Here is a 27,339-nt window from a genome sequence, read left to right on the forward strand (position 1 = left end):
GGGTTGGCACTCCGTCCAGGGTGTATCCTGCCTCGATGCCCGATGACGCCTAAGATAGGCACAGGCTCCCCGTGACCCGAGAAGTTCGGATAAGCGGTAGGAAATGAATGAATGAATGAATGTATTCACTATTTGAAATGCATCCAGGGTCAAGGATTTTTAACAAGGTCAAGGTAACAAACAGTAAGGTCAGGGCTCTAAAATAACATCCTTCCTGTTGTATCTGTGCTTTAAGATAATATGCGGCATACAAGGCAGTGAATTCCACTCGTCTCGGATTACTGAAATCTCTACACACAGATTTATAAACTGAATTACCCCAAAATATAAGAGGTATGAACGTTTAGTACTCAGTCTCACTGATTAAATGCTTTTTCTCCTTCTTTCCCATTTTTCACAGCAAGCGAACAATAAGTGGGGAAAGACAGTTTTTGAGTACAGGACACAGAAAACGGCGAGGTTACCTATCATGGATATCGCCACCATGGACGTCGGTCGCCCGGATCAAGAGTTTGGCATCGATATTGGGCCTGTTTGTTTTTTGTAGAAAAAAAAAATCAAAAATAATAATAAATAAAACATTTTAAAAATTGAGCAAAGATGCATTGAAGAGAATCCTGAGACTCTTGAACTGACTGCTGACAAGCTCAGCCTTGTACATAATGTACTGTGGACTGTTCCGGCCCCGTAGCAGGATATTTATTGTTCCTTTCCAAATAACTGGCCCTTATTAGCAAGTTTTTAATTAAATGATTAAAACAAGAAAGTGCATTTGTTTGGCTATATTCGGCTTGACCAGGACAGATTAGTGAACTCCAGGCCATCGTCTGCTGTTTGACTCTGACATCTATTCCAGCAGTTTTGAAAGGACGACCAGTTTAGAAATTAAACGCATTTAACGTTTTTTCTGATACTTTTTTTTTTTTTTTTTTTTTTTAACTTTTGTTTTTTAAACGAATCACATGGTGCTATAGAGAAAAACTTTTTGGTGTTTTGGTGAAATGCTTTATGGCATTATAAGTGGTTTCTCTTGAAAACTGTTCCTAAAACTGATATCTCTATTCTATTACATTTGCATTGTATGACATTTGAATGCAATTGACCATTAAATACTGAATACATTGAATCATTAGCGTAAGCTACCTCGTCTTTACAAACTGGGACAAGTCGGCGGTGCGATGTCACAACACTTCTCCCAGGATAATAAAATAAATTTAAAAAAGAAAAAAAAAGGTACAGAGCAGGGTGAGGGGGTGCAAATAAAATCTCTTCAACACTGACGAACTCAGCGTCTCATTAAAAACGTGATTATTATATAGATTTTTTTTTTTTTTTTTGCTATCATGATTTGTAGTTTCATGGGTTGTTCTTTATGTTCTGGGGTTTAACCACACTGGATTCTTTGGGGATCCACTACTGCAGAACTTGAGCATGTTTTGTAAATACAATATCCTAGATAATATAGAATTACCCATAATCTATCCATTAAGTAGCTCTAATTTCTAAAGCATGTTCTATCTTACCAGCCTTGCACTTTCTTCTTCTTCTCTAAAAAATAATGTTGCGTAGAATTTGTATATTGCTTTGTAATTTAAACCATATGTCTGGTCGGTAAGGCCAACTTTCCGTTTTCTTTTTTTTTTATTTTTTTTATACATTCATTTCTTTTTGATGCATGAAATAAGTTTAGGACAATAAACTGAATTGTATATTCATATGATTGGTGCGTTCGGTACGTATTAAAAAAAATAATAATATGATGCATCTTCACATTTCCAGGATTTCTCTAAGTTGCTTTTAAATTCTGCTTGTAAAAGACTGAAAATCTTTCAGCTGTCATCAGAGATCATCGTCATGTTTACGCTTATAAATACTCTCCGAATTTCTAATGTACTTTTAAAAATATATTATTCCCAGATGTCTATGTGTCTATGTACTGTGTAAAATCTGAACTATTTTAATGAAATAACAGTGTTGACTATTTGTAATGTTATTTAATATATGCTTTGTATACACGAAATATAAAAGATGATGGAGGGATTCGGCCACAAAGAAGATTTATACAGAAAGAATCTTACCCACATCATTCCAGTGATGTGAGGAATCCCACGATGACTCCACTCCATAAGACACAGGATGCACAACTCCTGCTCAGCTTCCATCACGAGAAAAGAACTCGAAACGTTTCATTTCTCAAAGAATCATTTTACAAATTCAAACATTTAAAAATGTGATAACGAGAGAAAGTTAACAGAAACTCAGGATTTCTGTGGAACTTTGTGAACTATTTTTGCCATGTCACATCCAAATAAACCATTCAACAGTCACAACATCTGCATAAAGCTCTGCTTTTTGATAAACTGCATCGTTAACTGTGCTGTGGATGTTCGGGGCATAAAATACGCAAATATATATATATATATATATATATATATATATATATATATATATATATATATATATATATATATATATGAACAAGCAAAAAAACTAAAAAAAAAAACATCAGAACTCGCATATTACTGTCTTTAATGACTACAACAGCGACGGCTAAAATATTGCATACAGAGTAAAAAAATACCATCGAAACAAAAGGAAAAAATAAAACAGGTCAATATATGGACAGGATTTTTTTTCTTTCTTCAAAGTGCTTTCTGGTGCAAGAATATACTAAAATAGATAATAATAATAATAATAATAATAATAATAATAATAATAATAATATGAAATTAATATGCGGTACAAGTACACATTATTACACAATCTAGCTACAGAGTTATAAAATCCATCAAAAATATTAATGTCCAGTTAAGAAAATATTACAATGATTCCAATGAGAGTAACAAGGGAAAAAAATAAAATGAAATGTAATCTATAGGTTTGATATTACAGATCTCGCAAGTGTGCCGATTAAAACGTCATGCCGTGTGCCGTCATCGAGTGGACTTTTGTCTGGGGAAAAAATCAACACCTGTATAAAATGAGATCAACATCTATGTGAACAAGATGACAGAATACGGTGTCTGATGAAGCCTTCATGTCAGGTTGTACCGTCGGTTTTATTATCTATAAGTGCCCACACACACACACACACACACACACACACACACACACACACACACACACACACACACACACACACACACACACACACACACACTTCCATGACCAAACTCCATGAACATGTTACAGTTCATACAAAAATAGTCATCTTGCATTCTGCTTTTTAATATACTTTCTGTTTGTAAACCAGATACCAAATACAAATACATACAAATTTCATGGTGAAAACACTGACAACTTGACCGTAGACCCAAAACGTTGGCACTTTCATACAAATGGGCAAACAGTTAAGAAACAAAGAAATGTCTTCTTGGCATCAGCAGCGACCGTCGACTGGATCAAGGGAAAAAACAGTGCCCTCTACTGTTAGTCCCATTTTGAACCCCTCCTGGAAAAAGCAAAAGAAACAAAACAAAATATAAATGTAATGAATAAATATGTTTTTTTTAATTAAATCTAAATGATGTGTAACAATAAAACATTTCATTAAAACTGGCTAAACATAAGAGTTGAACAAATAGAGAAATAAAAAACACACAAAAATGACATCACTTTCCTCTGTACTACTACACAGCTTAACTTTCCGTTTATTAGTACGTATCTCCTAATATCACCAAAATTCCCCTGTACATGTATTTTATACTTTATGTAATATTTATATAATATATAGTATATAATTTTATATATTTAAACGGTTTTTGGACATCAGAGTTAATCCACCTACAGTAGTTTGTTTCTCGAATCCGATTGGTCAGAAGGTGTGGATTAAATTTCTAGAGCTGATGTTCCCTATAATCTAAGAGTGACGTTCAAAAATTGCGTTGATACGATCGCATTATAAATCCCACGATTTATATAACAGGAAAATCTTCAGGACAGAAAGCTTTGTGGTTTGTCTGTAATCTGATGACCCAATGACTTCCGACAGGACAGAAGCGAACACGTTCCACAGATTAACCCTAATTATGATATATGCATCGGAATAATTTACAAAAGTTATATAGCATGACAAATATTACACAGTTCAGTTAAATAATATGGCGAATTTAATGCAGTATGAACATCAACAGCAATAAAAAAATATTTATATTCGATTCAATTTCAATGTAATTTATTTCTATAGCGCTTTTGTCTTAAAGCGGCTTTACAGAAGTATAGAAACAGAAGAAAGAGAAAAAGAAAGAAAGAAATATAGAAGAAGAAGAAGAAGAAGAAGAAGAAGAAGAAAAATAAAAAATAAAGGATAAAAATAAAGAAATTAATATGTACAATTAAAGTTTAAAATTAATTTTAAAAAGATTAACTTAACATTTATGATACTATATCTATCCCTATACCTAATGAGGAGATGGTGGTGAGGAAAAACTCCCTGAGAGGATATGAGGAAGAAACCTTGAGAGGAACCAGACTCAGAAATGAATATATATATATATATTCTCTTGCAATTTTTACCAAGTACATGTTTTTTTTGTTTTTTTTTATTTTTAGTATATTTTCATACAATTTTCTATCATATTCTACATAACCCTTTCCAATAGACACTATAAAACATGATTTCTTATTTCTTTTACATTTTTAACATTTTGCAAATTCAGTAATTAATGAGGATATGAAGCTAGTCGGTGCAAGTGTTGAAGATGCAGAAGATAGGGATAGGTGGAGAGAGATGATTCGCCACGGCGACCCCTGAAGGGAAAAGCCGAAAGAAGAAGAAGAAGAAACTAATGACCTCAACTGTATGGACAAAGATTTATACTAGCAAAACAATATGAAAAATAAAATTCTATAAATGTAATTTAAAAAAAAAAAAAAACTTTATACAATGTGCAAAAATAAATAAATAAATAAAAAGCCTATAAAAATGTTCACGACATTCTGACTGCGGTGAATGAATTATAAAATCAAATGTAAGAATGAAAGAATACAAACCATCTCTGCCGCTGCCAGCGATAAGAGGAAAAAGAAAGAAAACAGAAGTGTAAAAATATGGCTCATAGGAATGATTATTAATCTATTGCACTGGGGAATTCTGATAGTCATTTATTTATCATTTATGAACTAATTAACAACTTATTTTATCAGCAGGGCAGATGAGGTAGTAAGCTACTCTTTTGTTAAGATTTGTTCCATCTAAGTAAATTATTTCTCTTATAAGTTCACTAGACAGACTTTTTTGTCCTCTTTTGCTCACAAAGTAGTTCCTGTATCTAATGACTTCATTTCTAGAGGCATTTTCTAAGCAGAGGGTTAGTGTCCATGCAGGAAGCTGTGAAGTTCATTCATTCATTCATTCATTTTCTACCGCTTATCCGAACTTCTCGGGTCACGGGGAGCCTGTGCCTATCTCAGGTGTCATCGGGCATCGAGGCAGGATACACCCTGGACGGAGTGCCAACCCATCACAGGGCACACACACTCTCTCATTCACTCACACACACACACACACACACACACTCACACACACACACACTACGGACAATTTTCCAGAGATGCCAATCAACCTACCATGCATGTCTTTGGACCGGGGGAGGAAACCGGAGTACCCGGAGGAAACCCCCCGAGGCATGGGGAGAACGTGCAAACTCCACACACACGAGGCGGAGGTGGGAATCGAACCCCCAACCCTGGAGGTGTGAGGCAAACGTGCTAACCACTAAGCCACCGTGCCTCCCAACTGTGAATTTGTTTAGCAAAATTTTATAACCCAGATTTCATACCTGCTAAAACTGCTAATGAATACAAGCAAATCTGACGGATATACTTACATGTGTGCAAGTGTGTGCTCTGCCTAAAACATTTATTACACCCTTCACTCTCATCAAAAAGCTGTTTTGTGAAATCATAAAAAAAAAAAACTGGAAACACATGAGAGAAAAAAAGTCAAATAGCACACGTATTTCAGCAAAGTGTGAGACTCGACAAAAATGCATGCAGCCTGTTTGCAATTTAAAAAGGCACTTTTTTTGTTTACGCCTTTCATATCAGTGGTGGCTCAAGCAGTTATGGCTCTGGGTTGTCGAGAGGATCGGGGGTCAAGCCCCAGTACTGTCAAGCTGCCACTGTTGGGCCCTTGAGCGAGGCCCTTAACTCTCTCTGCTCCAGTGGTGCTGTATCATGACTGACCCTGTGCTCTGACTCCAACCTCTAAAGTTGGTATATGTGAAGAAAGAATTTCACTGTGCTGTAATGTCTATGTGACAAAATAAAGGTATATATTTAATGGCTTAATTTAAACCCAGCCATGCTGTGAGACAGCGCCCCCTTCTGGGGGTTTATTTGCGTGATACTCAAATTCATCGCATGTTCCATTCACACAACCTTCCCTTCAAGATTAATCGATATAATCTACCTCCGGTGCTGTTAATGTGATAACAATAACTGAGTAAATCTGAGCAATTTGTAGAAATCTAAAAGATTAACAGAGATAAGGTCATCAACAGAGAAAAACGATGCTAACATTTTACATTTTGCTAACGTTAGCTAACAGGATGTATTTGATGAAATTGAGATGTAATCTGTCAAGCAGGTTGTGTGTGTGTTTATCTGGTTAAATTTAAAGTTGTGGCTGTTTAATCTGATCTTAACCCCTATATTTATTGACCTCTTAAACACAGTGAAGCTTTAATTATTGTTTCTCTTAACCACAACCATTTCCTATCTGCTCCCATAGTCTGTCACCCTTCTCTGAAAAAAAAAGCCACATCATTATTATTAATTATTTTGTTGTCTAGTTTGAATAATAAAGCGTACACAACAATGTCCCCAGGAAGACTGATGATCTCTGCATTAAACGCAGGCCTAAACATATACATCTGCTCCTTTAACTCAAAGACAACAGCGTTTTGTTCAGTGCAGCTGGTGTTCAGGTCAAGATCAGGGCTAAATTCATACATCACAGCAGAGTCACAGCAGGATCGACACAGCTGGGACAACATGCTCAGATTAATTACAGCCAGTGAGCCAAAGTCATAACGATCCATGACTCGGCTATGGAGAAACGCTGGAAGGAATTTTCCTCTGATTGATATGAATGCCAGTGCACTCATACAGCACACCGTCGGCTCGTGTACATCAGTCCATTTGGTGAAATTATTTATAAACCCATCATTGTACGATTATTCGGCCATGATTCAGACTCGCAGTCACCTGCATCTCATCCAGCCGCGACTGGACGTCTGGGGGAAAGTCGGCTCCACCGCAAATGAAAGGGTCGAAGGGCTCGGCCCCGAACAGGTCCCTTCCTGAAGGACACAACACAAATTCAAATTTATTTGTATAGCGCATTTAATAATGGACATCGTCTCAAAACAACACAGACACGTCATCACACATACTGACAAGTAAAGGGTCTTTTTACACCTGGTCACTTCCTGTGTTTTCTGTGATCTGATATCTACCCGGCGGTAAAAAGACCAGGTCTAAACGCCCTCCGAAACGTTTTGGAGACGGATATAAACCCGATGGTACAAACCCCTTCAGGAGGTGGTCTGGGACGCGTTTCAGATGAAACTGGACAGTTGTAAATGAATGTGGTTGTTCGAGCCACATACGTCAGCGCTATACTCCTCCCAAACGGAACTACGTCACTCGCAGGTTATCTTTCACCCAGGCGTCTCGTCGGGGCTTAAAACGCGCTGCTGCCGCCAGCGAAAACGCAGCAAACAGTAAACGCTGTTTTTTGTAGCATAAACGTCGTAACCGGTTTTTACGTCTTCTTTTCGATCGCATTCTGAAAACCGCAGACACCAAAGTGTGTTCTGTTTCAATTACCCCGGAAATGAGGTAAAATTTATTAGCATTTTGGGCGGGAGTAGAAAGATGGGATCGATATCCGGTTCGCCGAGACGCGTTTATGTGGCCTGATGTAAATGGGACAGTTTTAACAAATCAGATAGCTATCGGATCAGAGACAACACATGAAGTGACCGGGTGTAAAAAGGCCCAGTGATACAAGGCATGATAAATCAATACCAGGGTTACGAACCTAAAACATACCTAAACATAATAAATAATTCTATTTGATATTTGCGCATTCTGAAATTCCTTTATTTATTTTCGAAATACACATATTTTGCTTCACAGTTTCACAGCTTCAGATTGAACATACAGAACTATATATATTTTCTGAATGATTTGCATATTTGTCCTTTAACAACAGAATTTATTTTTATAATAATTTATATTTATACCCTAATGAGCAAGCAGAAGGCAGTAGTGGCAAATAAAAACTCCAGAACTCCAAAACTAATTTTACTTTCGTTAAGAGTTTCCTACATTACCCACAATACTATGCGACTACTGCTGGGAGTAGCACATTCAAGTAGTCATTCAATAATGTCAGTGTAAATAATGTCTGTGTAAATAATGTTAATGTAAATGATGTTAATGTAAATGATGTCAATGTAAATAATGTCAATGTAAATAATGTTAATGTAAATAATGTCCTTTCTACAACAGTTTGTAGTCGAGTAGAACTCAGCTTCATACCGAGTCCACCATTTCTACCAACGCCTGGAAATCTCATGAATATGATGTTGCTTTAAAATTATGAGGGAGAACAGAAGTGCTTCCTCTTTTGTTTTACGGAACTAATAACCAACAAGTTAGCACAAGGATCACTAAACACTTCAAGAATATTCCATGTGAAACATTTCAACAAGAGGTTTCATTTGGGAAACCTTTCCTAGCTTGGAAAATATCTTGATGTGTTTTGACATTTTGCTTTAATAAACTCAATAATAAGATTTTTACAGTAACTAAACATCGAGCGAACAGAAAAATCGGACCTTGGATAAAAAAGGAAGAAAACTAACGGCACCTAATTAACGTCGTGCCGTTGTCTATAATACCTTAATGGGATGATTTAATCCTTTAATCTGCCACCTACGGCTCTGAGGGATGACACTGGGATCTTGATGGATGCTTTAACGGATGAAATCCATTGTAATTGTTATCAGGACGACTAAAGACGATAACCTCCACATTGTCATACGTCTTTAAAACGATGGCGAATATAACGTCACGTACGCTGTCACGTGTCATATCACTACAGTCTTCAAAATTGTTACTATCTTTAACATTAACAATTTTGCAATCGCTTCATTATACAGTACAGAGACGAGAGGTCAGCTGATGTCCGTCTAGTTGCTCTAACTTTTCAGTAGTCTCAGCCTCGGCCCTCAAACCGCTGGCTGAATGTCTGATACATACTGTATTACACAAACAATCAGAAACACTTCAGCACTTTTGAAGTCATCACCTGATTGGTTGGATTTTTAGGACTTTTTTTAGACTTATGTTATGTTTTTTACAGTCCACGTGGAAACGAAGCCATTGTGAAGAAGTCACCGTGTTTACAGCTGTGACAATGAGCGCTTACAGTATGTGGATCGGCTAAACGTGTGATTTTCCAAACGATACGGAGTTCACAATACGGACTGATTAATCTGGACGACTATATAAAATGAACGTTCCCTTTCTTACATCTTCATGCCTGTAAACCGAACATTGAACAATAATAACTGTGATTGGTTACATCAGATGTCAGTCAGAGCGCCTTTGGGCGGATCCTTGGCCAATAAAAGCTGCTATGGAGTCCAGTTTGATGTCCCACTACTCACTGATGTCTCATGTCTCACTGTCTCACTACTCAAGACTAACTGTTCTTGAGTTCAGCTGTATAGTTTAATATTTTTCTACAACAGAAAGCAAAGTTAAATTAATTAAACAAATACAGGGTAGAGGAAAAGGTCTTAATAAAACGATTTCTCAGTAAAATGAAACTGACTGATCTCGGTCGCTTTCGCCGGAGGAGGAGGAGGAGGAGGAGGTGAAGAATTACTGGCTGGGAGAGGAACCAGAGGCGCCACCGGAGAGAACGGAACCATGTCGAAAATATCTGTGGGAGCTTTGGAGTTGTTTCCACCCTGCCGAAAAAACGAGCAGTGATGAGATCAGTAACTTTAGTGCTTATAGAATCCTTTTTTTTTCTGTAATTCAACCAGATTGGAAGATTTTAATAGAAATTATTAATAAAAATAAAGTAAGACCATTTTTTCTCAACGGTTTTCTCAACTCAGCCAAACGTGAGCTTTTTCTGTGTGTAGTTTCTGACTGTATTAAACACCTATAAATGTTTTAATCTAATTTACAGTGTCATTCAGTAATAGGGGAAATTGATGACTTTTTTTTTTTGCTTAATTATCAGGATATTTCTAAAATATATTAGGATTATTAAATATCAGGATATTTGTAAAATTTTTGGTTCCTCTGTCAGGATGTTAAAGATTAGCTAAATACTTTAACTTTTAATAAATCTCCTCTAAAGAAAACCTGTGGCTTGGAGTCCACGTGCACAAAGCTACTGATATAAATCAACTTAAACTGGCTGTAAGGTGAAGAAAGAAAAAGCATTTTTAAATAAAATTATACACGTATATCGAGCTGAATCACACCATGATGTCATTGTGTTTTAAAACTTCTAATAATAAGAAGACGAAAAAGAAGAAGAAGGAGAAGAAGAAGAAGAAGAAGAGGAGGAAGAAGAAGATGACGACAAAGAAGAAGAAGAAGAAGAAGAAGAGGCTTCTCCTCCCTCCTCTTTTCCTCCTCCTCCTCCTCCTCCGCCGCCTCCCTCCTCCTCTTCCTCTTCTTCTTCTTCCTCTTCCCCCTCCTCCTCCTCCTCCTCCTCCTCCTCCTCTTATTCTTACCTCCTCTTCCCCCCTCCCTCCTCCTCCTCCTCCTCCTCTTCCTCGTCTTCTTCTTCCGCTTCCCCCTCCTCCGCCTCCTCCTCCTCCCTCCCCCTCCTCTCCTGCCTCTCCTCTCCTCTTCTTCTTCCTCCTCCTCTTCCTCCCCCTCTCCTCCTCCTCCCCCTCCTCTCTCCCCCTCCTCCTCTTCTTCCTCTTCCTCCTCCTCCTCCCTCCTCCTCTTCCTCCTCCTCCTCCTCCTCCTCCTCTTCCTCCACCTCTTCTTCCTCCTCCTCTTCCCTCCTCTCTTCGTCTCTCCTCCTCCTCTTCCTCCTCCTCCTCTCCTCCTCCTCCTCCTCTTCTTCTTCCTCCTCTTCCTCCCCTTCCTCCTCCTCCCTCTCTTCTTCCTCCTCCTCTTCCTCCTCTTCCTCCTCCTCCTCCACCTCTTCTTCCTCCTCCTCTTCTTCCATTTCCTCCTCCTCCTCCTCCTCCTCTTCCTCCTCCTCCTCTTCTTCCTCCTCTTCCCTCCTTCCTCCACCTCCTCCTCCTCCTCCTCTTCCTCCTCCTCTCCTCCTCTTCCTCCTCTTCCGCCTCCTCCTCCGCCTCCTCCTCATCTTCTTCTTCCTCCTCTCCTCCTCTTCCTCCTCCTCCTCCTCTCTCCTCTTCCTCCTCCTCTTCCTCTTCTTCTCTCCTCCTTCTTCTTCTCTTCTTCCTCTTCGTCCTCCTCCTCCCCTCCTCTTCCTCAGAAGAAGAAGAAGATGAAGAAGAGGAAGAAGAAGAAGAAGAAGAAGAAGAAGAAGAAGAAGAAGAAACCTATAAGTGAGTATTTCTGCATCTCTTGCTCTGACTCAGAAACAGAGAAGATGAACGTTACTGTAATACAGACGAGAGAAAAGTAAAGAAGTGACGGAGGAAGAAAAGTAAAGTGACTGCAGTCGTTTTGTCTGTTACTCTTGGCCGAGGGAGACTGACTCCAGTCAGGGGCTTTGGCAAGGCAGGTTTGGAGGGAGGAGGAGTCAGAACTCCAGCCGACACACTGGAGTCAGGAGAGCTCATTGGTGTTAGTGTAACAGAAGAGATTTCTACACAGGAGAAGGACAGATTGTGACACCAGAAGAGAGACGAGGGTCTCTGCAGCATGTAGGTCTCGTTAGTAGAGTTAATGTGAAGCAACTGCAGGGAAACAGATGGAGAGCGAAGAGAGTTTAAGTAGTTACACACAGCATTTCCTCATACACACACACACACACACACACACACACACACACACGCACACATGCACATACACACACACGCACGCACATAAATATGCACACACGCACATACATATGCACATATGCGCACACACACACACACACGCACATATGCACACACACGCACACACACGTGCATGCACACACACGCGCATGCGCACACACACACACACGCACGCACACACACACGCACACATGCACACACACGCGCATGCACATACACACGCACACGCACATATGCGCGCGCACACACACTCACACACACACACGCACATATGCACACACACGCACACACACGCGCATGCACACACACGCGCATGCACACACACGCACACACATGCACGCACACGCACACACACACACGCGCATGCACACACACGCACACACACACACGCTCATGCACACACACGCGCATGCACACACACTCATACACACACACGCACGCACACGCACACACACACGCACATGCACGCACACATGCACGCACACACACACACACACGAGCGCGCACACACACACACACACACACGAGCACACACACTCCATGTAGTCCTTACAGGAGGAACTTGAGCGATGAGCAGTTGTTCTTCCAGCGTTTGCAACTGTTTTTTCAATTCTGAGTTTTCAGTCTCAAGCTCCTGAATCTGTGGAGAAAAGTGAAGACAATGTTCCTCGAGATGTAAACTGAGACTCTGGGGGTTTTTTTGTGGGGAGAAAAACAATTTTCTGTTTGTCATTACAGGGAAAATGTCTGAGGAGAAGCTACAACCCTTACGTTTAGTGGAAGATCTTAAAGCTTACTCGTTTCTGCAGGGTTGCTATTTGTTTCCTCGTTTCCACGTCTTTCCCTCCCGACTCTAAGAACTTCTTGTAGGCCAAATCGAACGCCTGCCCGATTGTCAGAGTGATCTCTTCTGCCTAAAAAAAAAACAAACAGACTTTTTATTTGTCTTAATACAATGCACTACTTTTTTTTTCAGTCTGCATTTATATAATGACAATCTGTAGTCTGTAATCTTTTGGAAAAAGCCTTTTCAGTCTGTAAGCCACATTCAGTCTGAGCTGATGTCATGACTTCAAAAGTTACATAAATATTTACTTATTCCAAGTCCACGGCCACATCTAAGGTTCACAGAATGTTCTTCTTCAATAGAGATTTTCAATACAGTCTAGACAACTACCTTTACTTATAAGCACTTGCCTTTAACCTACACACACACACACACACACACACACACACACACACACACACACAAATTGATTTACAGAATTAACTCTTCACTACGTATGATCTCGATCCGTTAACTCCGAACCCGGTCGTACAAAACTACACCCACGACACGTCTATAGCGATCAGCGTAACGAGCGACGAGTGTGTCAGCTTACGCATTTTTCACTGTCGAACACGTAGCAGAGATGTTTGTTGGATTCCGAGTCTTTGCAGATGAACGTGAATATCCTTTTGTCTGTTTTATCGTCTGCGCAGAAGGATATTCGGTGCAACTGGCAATTGTGCTGCACTTCCTGTGAAGAGAAGTAGTAGTTTGATCGATAATATGAAAAAGGCAATAAGTCAATATAACCCATGTCTATTTACAATGCGATATTATCGGGGAACGTATAACAGGTAGATAATAGGTTTACCTTCTACACCTCAGGACCAAGGCTGCACAGCATCAGTGACATAAGTACTGAGACTCTTTTAATAGACAATAATACCATTAATCATTGTTTACTGTTTACTGCTGCTTTTTACTATTACTCTTAATTTTGAGTTTTAATTTTACAGTTTTAATTTATAGTTCTTTTTTTTTTAAGTCATATATCTGTCTAACTGCGATCGCTCGGACCTCAGTACTTGGTTTCGTTCTTTTTCATGTCCTTGAATGACAAGAAACATTGACCTTGATTTTGATGTCTGCATTTTCCTCAGTAAATTAAACTGCTTTGTCTTTCTGACCCCAATAAAAAGGGGGAACGCATTCGGTGTGCAGCTGCTATAGAGTAAATTAGAACAGAAACAATATACCGTTATTTATATCGTTTTTTACAGTGTTAGCTTTGGGAAGTTGCAGTGATATTATAATAATAATAAAATATTACAGAACATGTAAGAATTGCTGTATCACAGAATCGCATGACTGATTATTTTAATTTTATCCTTTACATAACGGGGTTATAAATCACCCACTAAGCTTACAGTATGTGAATACGTGCAAAATGTGCAGTGCAATTAGAGCATCGTGTTTTAAAGGTGCGGTCTCCGATGTTGGAGAAATGCTTCAGGAAATGAGTCGGAAGGACAAACTAAACAAAAATCAAAACAGACGTGTAGCCGATGAGCAGAAAGGGGCGTGTCTTGTCGATATGGGCGGAGAGAGTGTTCGGTGCGCGTGTGTGACGTTAGCAGAAAGCGGTTTTAACATCGACATGGAGGATAAAAACAAAGAAAGAAAGAGAAGAAAGACTTACGATAAGGACAAGAAGTAGGACGTGTTAATATAGGATCAGCTTTCCAGCGCTGGAGAGAACTGAAGGAGCAGGAAGTTGGCCACATATTCACAGGTTGGAGTTTCCCGAGTCAATAACTCCTGAGCTAAACGCTGTTACTACACAAATAACACCTCTTTTCTATCGTAGTAATGTAGAGAGGCAGCTACAACCGCGTTTTGTGTAGTAACAGCGTTTAGCTCAGGAGTTATCGACTCGGGAAACTCCGACCTGTGAATATGTGGCCGACTTTACTTAAACTTTACTTTACTAATATGTGGCCGGCTTGCAAACATCGGAGACCCCACCTTTAAGCTCAGCTTAAGTTTATTTCAGGGAAGAACATACTGTAGCTGTACTGGAGAAAAACAATGATTCAGAAAGAGGAGAGAGACGAGCAGAAGATGAATTACCAGACAACAGACATCAATACAACCACAGCGTAAACTCTATTAAAAGATGGAAGCACACCAGCTGTTCCTGAGCATCTGCACACTTTCACTGAGATGAACCACGGCGCATCATATAGACAATACGGCTCTGTATTTATTGCAGCACAAAGTTCTGCAGGGTGAAGACATCTGTAACTGACTGTGTTTTACAATCCTCATTTCTGCATTACGTTAAGAAACCTTTTAGATATTGGAGAGATAAATCTAACATATAAGATACTAACAAGTGCTGTCTGAGTGGTGAGGCAGCATTTAGATGAGTCCTGCAGACAAGTATCACAGAGAAACAGGAAATAAATATCAATATGAATGCTTACTCTTCTTCTGCATCCATGGGGGGATTGTACACAGAGAGAGAGAGAGAGAGAGAGAGAGAGAGAGAGAGAGAGAGAGAGAGAGAGAGATAGAGAGAGAGAGAGAGAGAGAGAGAGAGAGATAGAGAATCGAGAAGATAAACACAGAGAGAGAGAGAGAAGAGAGAGAGAACAAGAGATAGAAGAGAACACAAGAGATATAAGAGATAGAGAGAGATAGAGAGAAAGAGAGAGAACACAGATAGAAGATAGAGATATAGAACACAACAGAATAAGAGAATATAGAGAGGAGATAGATAGAAATAATAGGAGAAGGAGATATATAATAATAGATATATAATTATAATACTTATATCTATATTGTATATATATATATAACTATAGATATATATATTATATATAATATATAACATATATATACATATATATATATATTTATATTTATATATATACACATTATTTAGATATAAAATATAGAGAGAGAGAGAGAGAGAGAGAGAGAGAGAGAGAGACAGAAGCAGACTGATATAAACACACCTTTGTTTTGGGATCTAGTATCTTCACTCCATAGATTGAGATTTGTAACTCCACTTTAGGGGTCTTCTGTCCTTCTGACTTCTTGATATGTCTTTGAAACTGCAGAAATCAAAATGTGTTAGGAACCGAGCAAGAACCTCCGACTCACAGTGCAACACCTTGTATATAAACTTAATGCCCCAGCAAGAACCTCCGACTCACAGTGCAACACCTTGTATATAAACTTAATGCCCCAGCAAGAACCTCCGACTCACAGTGAAACACCTTGTATATAAACTTAATGCCCCAGCAAGAACCTCCGGCTCACAGTGAAACACCTTGTATATAAACTTAATGCCCCAGCAAGAACCTCCGACTCACAGTGCAACACCTTGTATATAAACTTAATGCCCCAGCAAGAACCTCCGGCTCGCAGTGAAACACCTTGTATATAAACTTAATGCCCCAGCAAGAACCTCCGACTCACAGTGCAACACCTTGTATATAAACTTAATGCCCCAGCAAGAACCTCCGACTTGCAGTGAAACACCTTGTATATAAACTTAATGCCCCAGCAAGAACCTCCGGCTCACAGTGAAACACCTTGTATATAAACTTAATGCCCCAGCAAGAACCTCATAAGAGTTGACTCATAAACACTAGGCAGTCCTGGGTAAGGGTGAGATCGTCCTGAGCAGGAGACGATCAGGCGTTGTCCGTCTAGCCGATGGTAGATTATTTATTTTTCTTAGATTCTGTGTTTAAATCATGTTTATAAAAGCCGAGTGTAACAAATTAACACCACCCTTCCTCTCTCATGCTACACCCGGAGTGTTGAGACCTGTTGTGCAACAGCATTCAATAAATTGTGAACCCTTTTTACTCTTGCACATGCGTGCTTATTTTCCCAAAACTTCCTCAACAGTATCCTTCCATCCATTCATCCACTCATCCACCCATCCATCCATCCATCCATCCACCCATCCATCCACCCACTTAAGTATGCATCCATCAATCCATCCATCCATTAATCCATCCATCCATCCATTAATCCATCCATCCATCCATCCATCCATCCACCAAGGTATCAATCCACCCATTTATCCCTCCACCTAGATATCCATCCATCCACCTACTGTACCCATCCATCCACCAAGGCTATCTATCCATCCACTCATCTATCCATTCATCCATCCACCCACTTAAGTATCCATCCATCCATCCACCAAGGTATCAATCTATCCACCCACCCACCCATCCATCCATCCATCCATCCATCCATCCAACACAGAGAACACTGCGAACACAGAGAACACAGAGAACACTGAGAACACAGAGAACACTGCGAACACAGAGAACACTGCGAACACAGAGAACACAGAGAACACTGCGAACACAGAGAACACTGCGAACACAGAGAACACAGAGAACACTGCGAACACAGAGAACACTGCGAACACTGCGAACACTGCGAACACTGCGAACACAGAGAACACTGCGAACACAGAGAACACTGCGAACACAGAGAACACAGAGAACACTGCGAACACAGAGAACACTGCGAACACTGCGAACACAGAGAACACTGCGAACACAGAGAACACTGCGAACACAGAGAACACAGAGAACACTGCGAACACAGAGAACACTGCGAACACTGCGAACACAGAGAACACTGCGAACACAGAGAACACAGAGAACACTGCGAACACAGAGAACACTGCGAACACAGAGAACACTGCGAACACTGCGAACACAGAGAACACTGCGAACACAGAGAACACTGCGAACACAGAGAACACTGCGAACACAGAGAACACAGAGAACACTGAGCACACTGAGCACACTGTGAACACAGAGAACACGGTGAACACTGTGAACACTGCGAACACTGCGAACACAGAGAACACTGCGAACACTTAGAACACAGAACACTGAGCACACAGAGAACACTGTGAACACTGAGCACACAGAGAACACTGTGAACACTGAGCACACAGAGAACACTGTGAACACAGAGAAAAGGTGGCGCTCCTGGCACCACCATTCATTCAGGCAAACAAGTTTTAGGAAAGCTATTCTTGGCTGCATACGGTCAGTGTGAGAGTGTCCTAAACAGTCATTAGTCACTCACTAACCTTGAGTTTTCGGACTGCGTCTCTCACCACCTCTGTTCCTTTGGGCTGATCGACCTCTGTGTTCCCCAGAAACTGAGGACAAAAAAAATCAATAAAGGGTAAACAATGTGAAGAGAACAACATACAAGAGCCTCAGCACAGTATGAGACAAAGGCAGTGTAAAGCTGATATTAGAGCAAAAAGACATTACTATTTCTTAGTTAATAATAACAATAATAATAATAATAATAATAATAATAATAATAATAATAATAATGTCTGAGCAGTTTCAGTTCAAATTGATGGCCACTGTGAGCTGCTGTTGTGCTCTACAGAAAACCACCAGTTGAATCCAAAGAAGGCGTAACACAAACCGTCCTCACTGCTGAACCACGAGGCCAAGAGCTTTGCAAAAAAGACTTTCAGACATAAATCATCTATTTTTATGAACCTACTTTAAAATATGCCATTTAGGCAAAATTAAAAGGCACTTTGAGTAGGAATAACACCTGACTTTTAAAGCTAAAAAACAAAAAGCTTCTGGGTTTTTACTCTCTGGATGTTCTATACTGCTGAGGAGGATAATGATGGTGAACCTGGATTAGAAACACTGCCTATCTAGCACACAAATCTACAGCGCTTTGTCAAACCTGCAAATGGATTCTGAGTCCAATTGTAAACAGGCAGCAGCACAACGATGCTCAAACAGGTGTAATAAACACTCTGTTCTTGGATGCAGCTGTAATTCATCTCCTCCATGTTTTGATAATACATATAAAAATAGTCTGCGTGACATTAGGCTGAGAGATACAGCAGAGATACAGCAGAGATACAGCAGGGATACAGCAGAGATACAGCAGAGATACAGCAAGGACACAGCAGAGATACAGCAGGGATATAGCAGGGATACAGCAGGGATACAGCAGGGATACAGCAGAGATACAGCAAGGACACAACAGAGATACAGCAGGGATACAGCAGGGATACAGCAGAGATACATCAGTGATACAGCAGGGATACAGCAGGGATACAGCAGGGATACAGCAGAGATACAGCAGAGATACAGCAAGGACACAACAGAGATACAGCAGGGATACAGCAGAGATACAGCAAGGACACAGCAGAGATACAGCAGGGATACAGCAGAGATACATCAGTGATACAGCAGGGATACAGCAGGGATACAGCAGTGATACAGCAGGGATACAGCAGGGATACAGCAGGGATACAGCAGAGATGCAGCAGGGATACAGCAGAGATACAGCAGGGATACAGCAGAGATACAGCAGACCAATTAATAGAGTGAGTCATATTCAAAGTAGGCTGAGAACTGGAGGTTCAGTATGTTAAAAAATATAATACAACATGGCAAACACTTAAAGGTGGGGTCTCTGTTGTTTGAAAGCCAATGTTGACATTTGAAATCACCAAAACAAACACGCCCCTAACCCAAATGGGTCCCACCCCCGTATTGATGGCTCCGCCCCATACATACACCAGACAAGTATAACCCAAGTATAACCCAAGTATAACCCGTGAGGTTTAGCTCCGTTTCACGCGGAAGACGTTCAGTTTCTTTCTTTGTTTTTATCCTCCATGTCGATGTTAAAACCGCTTTCTGCTAACGTCACACATGCGCACTGAACACTCTCTCCGCCGCATATCGACAAGACACGCCCCTTTGTGCTCATTGGCTACACCTTAGTTTTGTTTTGTTTGGCGGCCCGACGCACTTTTCTGAAGCATTTCTCAAACGACAGAGACCGCACCTTTAAAGACTATCATTTTAAAGCATCTCAGGTTTTTTGAATAGGAATGTGAATAGATGAACATGTTGGTGTTTAATTTTGCCTTTAGTGGAGAGAAGAAGATCATGTCACCCATCTGCTTCAAACTGTGAAAGAAGGCTATATGTATATTACTGTAATCCAAGATACAGTCCACTGGATTTGAAAAAGAAATAAAAACATTTTAAAAAAAATGGGGAAACCACAAAAAAAATAAAAAAATAAAAAAAAATAAATAAGGAATAAAATTTCCTGAGTTTCTGTGAGTCACAACACAAATACTCTAATCCTTTATTTGCTTAAACGTTATTTCTACACGTGTTGTTCTACTTGAATTCTATCTAAATGTGTGCATGTGTGTAAACAAATGTATAATGCCATTTAGAACTGGACTAATAAGTAGCATGCAGTGACAAGATTCAACAAACTTCCACAACAACCTCCAGCTTTATACACGTGTGTTGAATCTCTAATCCTTTTTACTGGCTGCAGGTATTTGGACTATTATAATTGAGATGGTCTAATTGATGCTATAAAGACAAAGCTAATGAAGATGATAGTTCACTCTAAAGGTCATGCTGATGGACACATCATACCCTGCTGTGAGGTGGACGACTACACGTTCCACAAAGGCGATCGCTATTGGACGTAAAAGACTGTCCGTCGATGCACGTCGCACCCGAGTCGATCCAGCCGTGCATCCATCAACACATTTTACAACCTCCGAATATCTCATGAAAATCTATTCCTGTTCATCCATCACCTGAGATTGTGACAAAACAACAATTCCAGCCTCCCGGTGAGAGAGAAGCTTTGGCAGCTCAGATACAGCTGGTACATTTCAGGCTTCAGTAAGACATCAGAGAGAAGCTACACTGGAGTCTCTTATCCCCTAACAGCAGGTGAAGGAGAGAAGAAAACAAAACCTGTTTCTGTTCAGCTGTGCTGAGCAGCCAATAAAGACATTTATTGCAATTTTTTTTTTTTAATATCAAAATATTTATATTGGTCCATCTGTTTATTTATTTATTTGTTTGTTTAGGGTCCTGAACGATATTTCGATTTTTTTTTTTATATTGCATTCAGTACTTTTCTGAAATAACGTCAATAAGTGAGAGTAACTATGCATCAACTTAATAGGAGATTAGTGAGGAACGTCATGAAGAGCCTCGGAATGATGATATAACCTGCAGATAAGTGATAAGTGCCTGCTGTGGTTCGGCGATACAGCCGTGCTGGGACAGAAGGCCGCGTATCCGAGCCAACGTCCTCCTTAAACACAGCATCTCTTAATAAAAAGATAAAATATCTTGGCTAGATGACTGACTTAGGAATGACATGAACAGAGTTTCATGAGAAATTCAAATCTAAGTGAAAAACAAGCACCACTGAAGACAGACAGACCGACCGACACGTCTACATTAATAAAGCTTTCATCTAGAATTACAATAGGTTCTCATTCGATATTTCATCCACCGATCCACCAAAGTATCCAATCCCCCACCCATCATCCATCTAAATCCCCCACCCATCATCCATCTAAATCCCCCACCCATCATCCATCTAAATCCCCCACCCATCATCCATCTAAATCCCCCACCAATCATCCATCTAAATAACCATCCATCCAAGTGTCATGAGAATTTGAAGTATAAGTGAAAAACAAGCATCTAAATACACCACTAAAGATTAGAACATCTATATACTAATTGTTCTCTCTCTCTCTCTCTCTCTCTCTCTCTCTCTCTCTCTCTCTCTCTCTCTCTCTCTTTCCTTCTCTCTCTCTCTGTCTCTCTCTCCCCCCTTCTCTTTCTCTCTCTTTCTCTCTCTCTGCTACTCTCTCTCTCCTTCTCTCCTTCTCTCTGTTCTCTCTCTCTCTCTGTTCTCTCTCCCTGTTCTCTCTCTTTCTCTGTCTCTCCCTCTCTCTGTTCTCTCTCTCCCTGTTCTCTCTCTCTCTCTCTCTCTCTCTCTCTCTCTCTCTCTCTCTCTCTCTCTCTCCTCCTCCTCTCTCCTCCTCCTCTTTTCTCTCTCTCCCTTTTCTCTCTCTCCCCACTCTCCTCTCTCTCCCTCCTCTTTCTTCTCCTCTCTCTCTCTGTCTCCTTCTCTCTCTCTCTGTTCTCTCTCTCTCTCTGTTCTCTCTCTCTCCCTCTCTGTTCTCTCTCTCCCTGTTCTCTCTCTCTTTCTCTCTCTCTCTCTGCTACTCTCTCTCTCTGTTCTCTCTCTCTCTGTTCTCTCTCTCTCCCTCTCTCTGTCTCTCTCTGTCTCTCCCCCCCCTCTTTCTCTCTCTCTGTCTCCCCCCCCTCTCTCTCTCATATATATATATATATATATATATATTTCTGTTTAATTGTGTTTATATTTATAGAATTATTTTTTATATTGTTAATTATTTAGTTATATCCATTTTTAATAGAAAGAAAGAAAGAAAAAAAGAAAGAAAGAAAGAAAGAAAGAAAGAAATGCGGTTTTATGTGATATGCATTAGAAAGGCTACAGTGCAGTAATATTATAAATAGAAAGTTAGCGCTGGATTCAGAGCTGCGATTCAGAGCTGCGATTCAGAGCTGCGATTCAGAGCTGCGATTCAGAGCTGCGATTCAGAGCTGCGATTCAGAGCTGCGATTCAGAGCTGCGATTCAGAGCTGCGTTCCCTGTCAGTTACCTTTACACTGATGTGGCACTTGGACTGTAATGTAATGTTATTCACTTACTCACACACTTTGGCTTGTAAAACCAAAATGATTGACCACCATTCTTCCAGCAATATTAAATACATAAATATGACATTTTATAAATAAATATTTTATACACAGTGCATGAAGGATTCAACACTTAAGACAATACGTCTCTAAAGGAGCTCATTAATTATTCGATTTTATGAATTATTACAAAAGAGTTATGAACCAAACGTCAGTCTGAGTTCATTAAAGCCTCATTAAACTAATATCAAGCCTCATTTAAATAAAACCTAAGTAGAAAGTGTGAGGTTTCCTTGCCAGAGTTCCTTATACAGAGTACAGCTGCTGCAGCACACAGTACACTGAGCCAACCTTCCTCTAGGACTGTGGAGCTACAGAAAAGTACTTATATATTATACTTCACTACTCAATAGGATATAAATGTTTTGGATAACACTAAAGTTTCAAATTAATAAAAAAGGTAAGAACAATGAAATAAAACTGTAGGAAAAGAATCAGGCTGAAGAGATTTCTCTTCATTTCTCACGTTTAGGTGGTCCTGTGCCCGCTGTAGCCTGTTTTTAGAGGAACCCGATGTGGATTTCTAGAGTTTTAGCAAATTCACCTCAACATTTTATAAGTTCATTTTTGCCCTTCACAGAACAGCCTCTCACTGGATGTACATTCATTTTTCGCACCAAGGTGTCCTAGGATCTCAGCGGTCATCCGTAATATCCGTCTGGCACGAAAACCTCACCGTTGCCGTGTTTTATGCAATAAATTGTGTTACGTAATATACATCCTAATAACGTGAGCCATAGACAAGTTACATTTTTTACATAAACATTTACATAAACATATATTTACACACTTTATTCACTTTATTTATATCATGTTAAGAGATAATAGTTAAGTGTTCATTGTGACTTTAGACTTATGTTTACATTATAATTATTGGAGGTTTCCTGGTTGGTGACGTTTCTGTCTTAATAACTGAGGGGATTCTGATCAGACGAAGGTTAGGTTTAAAATAAAAAGCTTTAAATCTAATATATTTTTCTCCTGGTCCTTATTTTAAATGGGTCATAAAAAATATCAATAATTATCGATATCGACCGATATGACACGCTGATATCGTGATACAGTTTTCAGCCGTATCGCCCAGCCCTAGATACATCCCAGAGCATCTTGGTTCTTTTTAAAGTCCACATATTCCTTTCTTTGAGTCCTGTGTTTCAAGCCTCTCTATATCCCCATTACGTTAATATATGGACAATGCAGTGATATAATTCACCTTTAGTAGATGATCTAAGGGTTAAAAGACAAATGATCTGCAATAATCGAGTTACAACACTTCATAAAGAAGACTTCGTCACACCCCACTGCTTGATAAACTGTCATTCTACCCATTAGAGAAAAAGTCCTGAATACGTACCTTGGCGTTGTAGGGGATAAAATGCTTGGCCAGAGCCTCGGGCGTATGCATCCATGATTTATCTAAAAAGAAATTAAGCGTCATTCAATCGTGGAGCTCAAAATAGCTTAAAATATGCTGCAAATGATAAAGCATCTCACAATAAAGAATGTGAATTAATTTCTAATACAGAGTCACTAAGATGGACATGTCCTCTTAAATGTCCTCTAATTCAGTTAACCAGACCCAGTGCCAAAATCAATAAGACACAAAAGGTTTATTACGATTACTGGCAGGTTGGTGAGAGGCTGGAAATCATCTATTGTATTCTCTATTAAGGGGAACTGTTCGGTTTGATACTGAGTGAATATGGAGACAAATATTCACACTTTAAATCAATTACAGGTTGTGAATATGTCACTTGCAATGGCGCCTCCCAACCGCCAGAGGGAGCCCTCTCCAGAATATTGACACACCCTGTTTTATTATCCTTTATATAGCATGTTTACACCATCGTTCAGAGAGAAATATAGTTAATTCATGCTCCATACTGAGACTTTCATTGTTTGCTTCAGTGTTTTTCTCGTTCCCGACTTTGGGGTTGAGTTTTTTCGGATTAGTTTGTTTCTCCTCCACATGTTTGGTCTTTTGAACTGTGCCTGTTCCTTGACTCAAGTTTCCTGGATACCGTATTTGAATTTTCACCATTATTAAACTCATATGCATATTAATTCTTTGACTTCAGCATCTGGGGCTTCATTACACAGGTATACATCACAGCTTTAAGCACTGACTGATTCCCACTGAGTTCCCCTTTCAGTCTGTAAGCCAAAACAAATCTTTCTCGGAAAAGACAGACAAACAGACAACTTAAAGGACGTCAGCACACGAATCCTAAACACGGTCACGAGATGTTGTAAGGAAAACCAGTGCCAAAGTCAACATGTTTTTAAGGAAAGGCTCAGATTGTAATCAGAGAGGTGAATGAATGCTGATAAAAGCTGAATGAAAGCGGCCCATTGAGAGGGGTAAAGGACATGCTGTGTTCTGCCAGACGTTACAGATCCCCTGTGGAATACATAATCTCTGTGTTGATTTAACAAACTCTGGGATAACTATCACTGGAAATGGCTTACATCCCACTGCTTCAGTTAACAGCTACACACGTACATGAACATGTATTCTTTTTGTAAGATGGAGGTAAACACTAATGTTAGGGATGTGAGAACTTTAATGGACACTGCCTTAAAGGTGGGGTCTGCGTTGTTTGAGAAACGCTTCAGAAAACCGAGTCGGGACGACAAACAAAACAAAAACAAAACAGACGTGTAGCCGATGAGCAGAAAGGGGCGGGGCTTGTCGATACGGGCGGAGAGAGTGTTCGGTGCGCGTGTGTGACATTAGCAGAAAGCGGTTTTAACATCGACATGGAGGATAAAATCAAAGAAAGAAAGAGAAGACAGACTTACGATAAGGACAAGAAGTAGGACGTGTTAATATAGGATCAGCTTTCCAGCGCTGGAGAGAACTGAAGGAGCAGGAAGTCGGCCACATATTCACAGGTTGGAGTTTCCCGAGTCAATAACTCCTGAGCTAAACGCTGTTACTACACAAATAACACCTCTTTTCTATCGTAGTGATGTAGAGAGGCCGCTACAACCGCGTTTTGTGTAGTAACAGCGTTTAGCTCAGGAGTTATCGACTCGGGAAACTCCGACCTGTGAATATGTGGCCGACTTTACTTAAGACGCCGAGGCGCTTTTTTCCTTCTCGATAGGTGAGTAACGTTGGTTTTGCTTTGTTACATAGAACTAATATATGCCTTTGTCCTTTACATCATTATGCTTGTGTGGCATTTTTGCTTGTTTGTTTATCTACAATCGTATTGTTCTTCCCTTCAGCTATGATAAAGACACGTTTCTTTCTGTTAGTCGCCTGGGTTACGTACGTATGTGTGGGCGGAGCTATCGATACAGGGGTGGGACCCGTTTGGGTTAGGGGCGTGTCTGTTTTGGTGATTTTATATGTCAACATTGGCTTTCAAACATCGGAGACCCCACCTTTAATATTAGACTTGTTTCATTGTGACCATTGTTCACTGGACTGACTTTGGGCTGAAGTCAAAACCAAATGAAATCCAGACATTCTATATAATGGCAGCAGAAAAACAATGGAAGAAGAGGTATTATTGGTAATCTGTCTGTATAGATTAAGATGGTATTTAATAATCTTGGAGTCACTCCTGACTTGACATTCAGAACGGCTCTTATTAATGTCAGTACGACTTTAGTGCTAATGTCCCCAAGATCCCACCAAACAAGACAGGAAGAAGACCAATATATGACGGGAAGAGATATATATATATATATATATAAATAATTGTCATCCTAGACAACAGACAACATACTACACCAAACAACGACTAACACCAGGGAAGTGAACAAACAGAGTAGATATAGTGAACAAGAACCAATAACAAAGCAGAGACGATCAGAGACAAAGACAACACACCTGGAGGAAAGATCGAGTACAATTAGTGTCCATGGTAACCAAGAAGTGGGCGGAGCAAACAATTAACAACAGGGCAAGGCAGCAGACAGAAACAAAGGAAAACAGACAGGAAAAAATTTACATGTAAAAAAAAAAAAAGTAAACGTTAGCATTTTTGGGAGACATTTTGAACAAGTTTATTGTTGCTGCTGGTAAAGACAATAAAAATAACACCTTATGGCCAATCACATTTGAGAATTAAGAGCACAATGTAATAATAATAATAATAATAATAATAATAATAATAATTCTTTGTGTTTATTTGCTAAATGCTCCATCTGAAGCCACAGTGGTCAATTATTCCTGGTCACGTATTCCAGGAGGCTTGAAAAAAAAAGCTCAACCTGCAGAGTGTGAGAAGCATAAATGAGACTCAGTGGACTATAAGTGACGGACAGATTCACTGCACATGTCTCAGAGACAGCTCAGAGAGGACAGATAGCCGCGAATGTGACAAACGATCCAAAGAAGCTGCTAAGACCTGGCCTCGTTGGTGAAGGTTTCTTTCTGCGTCACACAAACTGTCAAACCTACGTCTACCTTCAAGGAGAAAGCAGAGCCGTCATGACGAGACGACGGCGTTCTGTAGCCTTATAAAATGCTCTGTGTCGATCCATACACTGAAAAGCAAGTAAGAAAAATCGAATTTGCTGTTTATCAAGACAGAGAGTGTGTGCTATGAGTGTCACATATGTAAATCCTGATTTGTGAGAATAATTATAAGTGTGTTTAATGTGTGTGTGTGTGTGTGTGTGTGTGTGCACACTTGCAGTGCAATTAATCACTTGCTTTAGTAACAATTCAATTCATTTATTTTGCTTACATTTTTTTAACTTCAATTTATACAACTGAGCAATCGAGGGTTAAGGGCCTTGCTCACGGGCCCAGCAGTGGCAGCTCGGTGGACCTGGGATTCAAACTCATGACCTTCCGATTAGTATCCCAACACCTTAACCACTGAGCTATCGTGTCCCTCACAAATGAATCCGGTTTCCTCCTCCGGTCCAAAGACATGCATGG

The 27,339-nt window shown here is 39.9% G+C and overlaps 2 protein-coding genes across 8 annotated transcripts in view; one reads left to right on the plus strand and one right to left on the minus strand.

Moving 5' to 3' along the window:
* Positions 1-2,330, plus strand: part of col5a2a (collagen, type V, alpha 2a) — a 40,190-nt gene extending 37,860 nt beyond the window's left edge. Inside the window, exon 54 of the mRNA XM_027168112.2 lies at positions 401-2,330. Within this exon, the coding sequence (XP_027023913.2) occupies positions 401-547 (147 nt within the window). The 3' untranslated portion in view covers positions 548-2,330. The remainder of the gene's footprint in view (positions 1-400) is intronic.
* Positions 2,331-3,077: 747 nt separating this feature from the next.
* gulp1a (GULP PTB domain containing engulfment adaptor 1a) overlaps positions 3,078-27,339 on the minus strand; it is a 157,011-nt gene continuing 132,749 nt past the window's right edge. For 4 of the 7 annotated variants that reach the window (XM_027168114.2, XM_027168115.2, XM_027168113.2 and 1 more), the window contains 10 exons: positions 23,791-23,852; positions 17,912-17,983; positions 15,795-15,893; positions 13,388-13,525; positions 12,803-12,919; positions 12,559-12,645; positions 11,700-11,921; positions 9,851-9,989; positions 7,210-7,304; positions 3,078-3,451 (listed from right to left, as the gene is read on the minus strand). In XM_027168114.2, the coding sequence (XP_027023915.1) occupies positions 3,380-3,451; positions 7,210-7,304; positions 9,851-9,989; positions 11,700-11,921; positions 12,559-12,645; positions 12,803-12,919; positions 13,388-13,525; positions 15,795-15,893; positions 17,912-17,983; positions 23,791-23,852 (1,103 nt within the window). In that variant the 3' untranslated portion in view covers positions 3,078-3,379. Of the gene's footprint in view, positions 3,452-4,992; positions 5,004-7,209; positions 7,305-9,850; positions 9,990-11,699; positions 11,922-12,558; positions 12,646-12,802; positions 12,920-13,387; positions 13,526-15,794; positions 15,894-17,911; positions 17,984-23,790; positions 23,853-27,339 lie in introns of all 7 variants that reach the window. The other 3 variants (XM_027168117.2, XM_027168119.2, XM_027168118.2) reach the window with 3 other exon arrangements.

The sequence above is a fragment of the Tachysurus fulvidraco genome, chromosome 6, assembly GCF_022655615.1.
Source record: "Tachysurus fulvidraco isolate hzauxx_2018 chromosome 6, HZAU_PFXX_2.0, whole genome shotgun sequence".
NCBI lineage: Eukaryota > Metazoa > Chordata > Actinopteri > Siluriformes > Bagridae > Tachysurus > Tachysurus fulvidraco.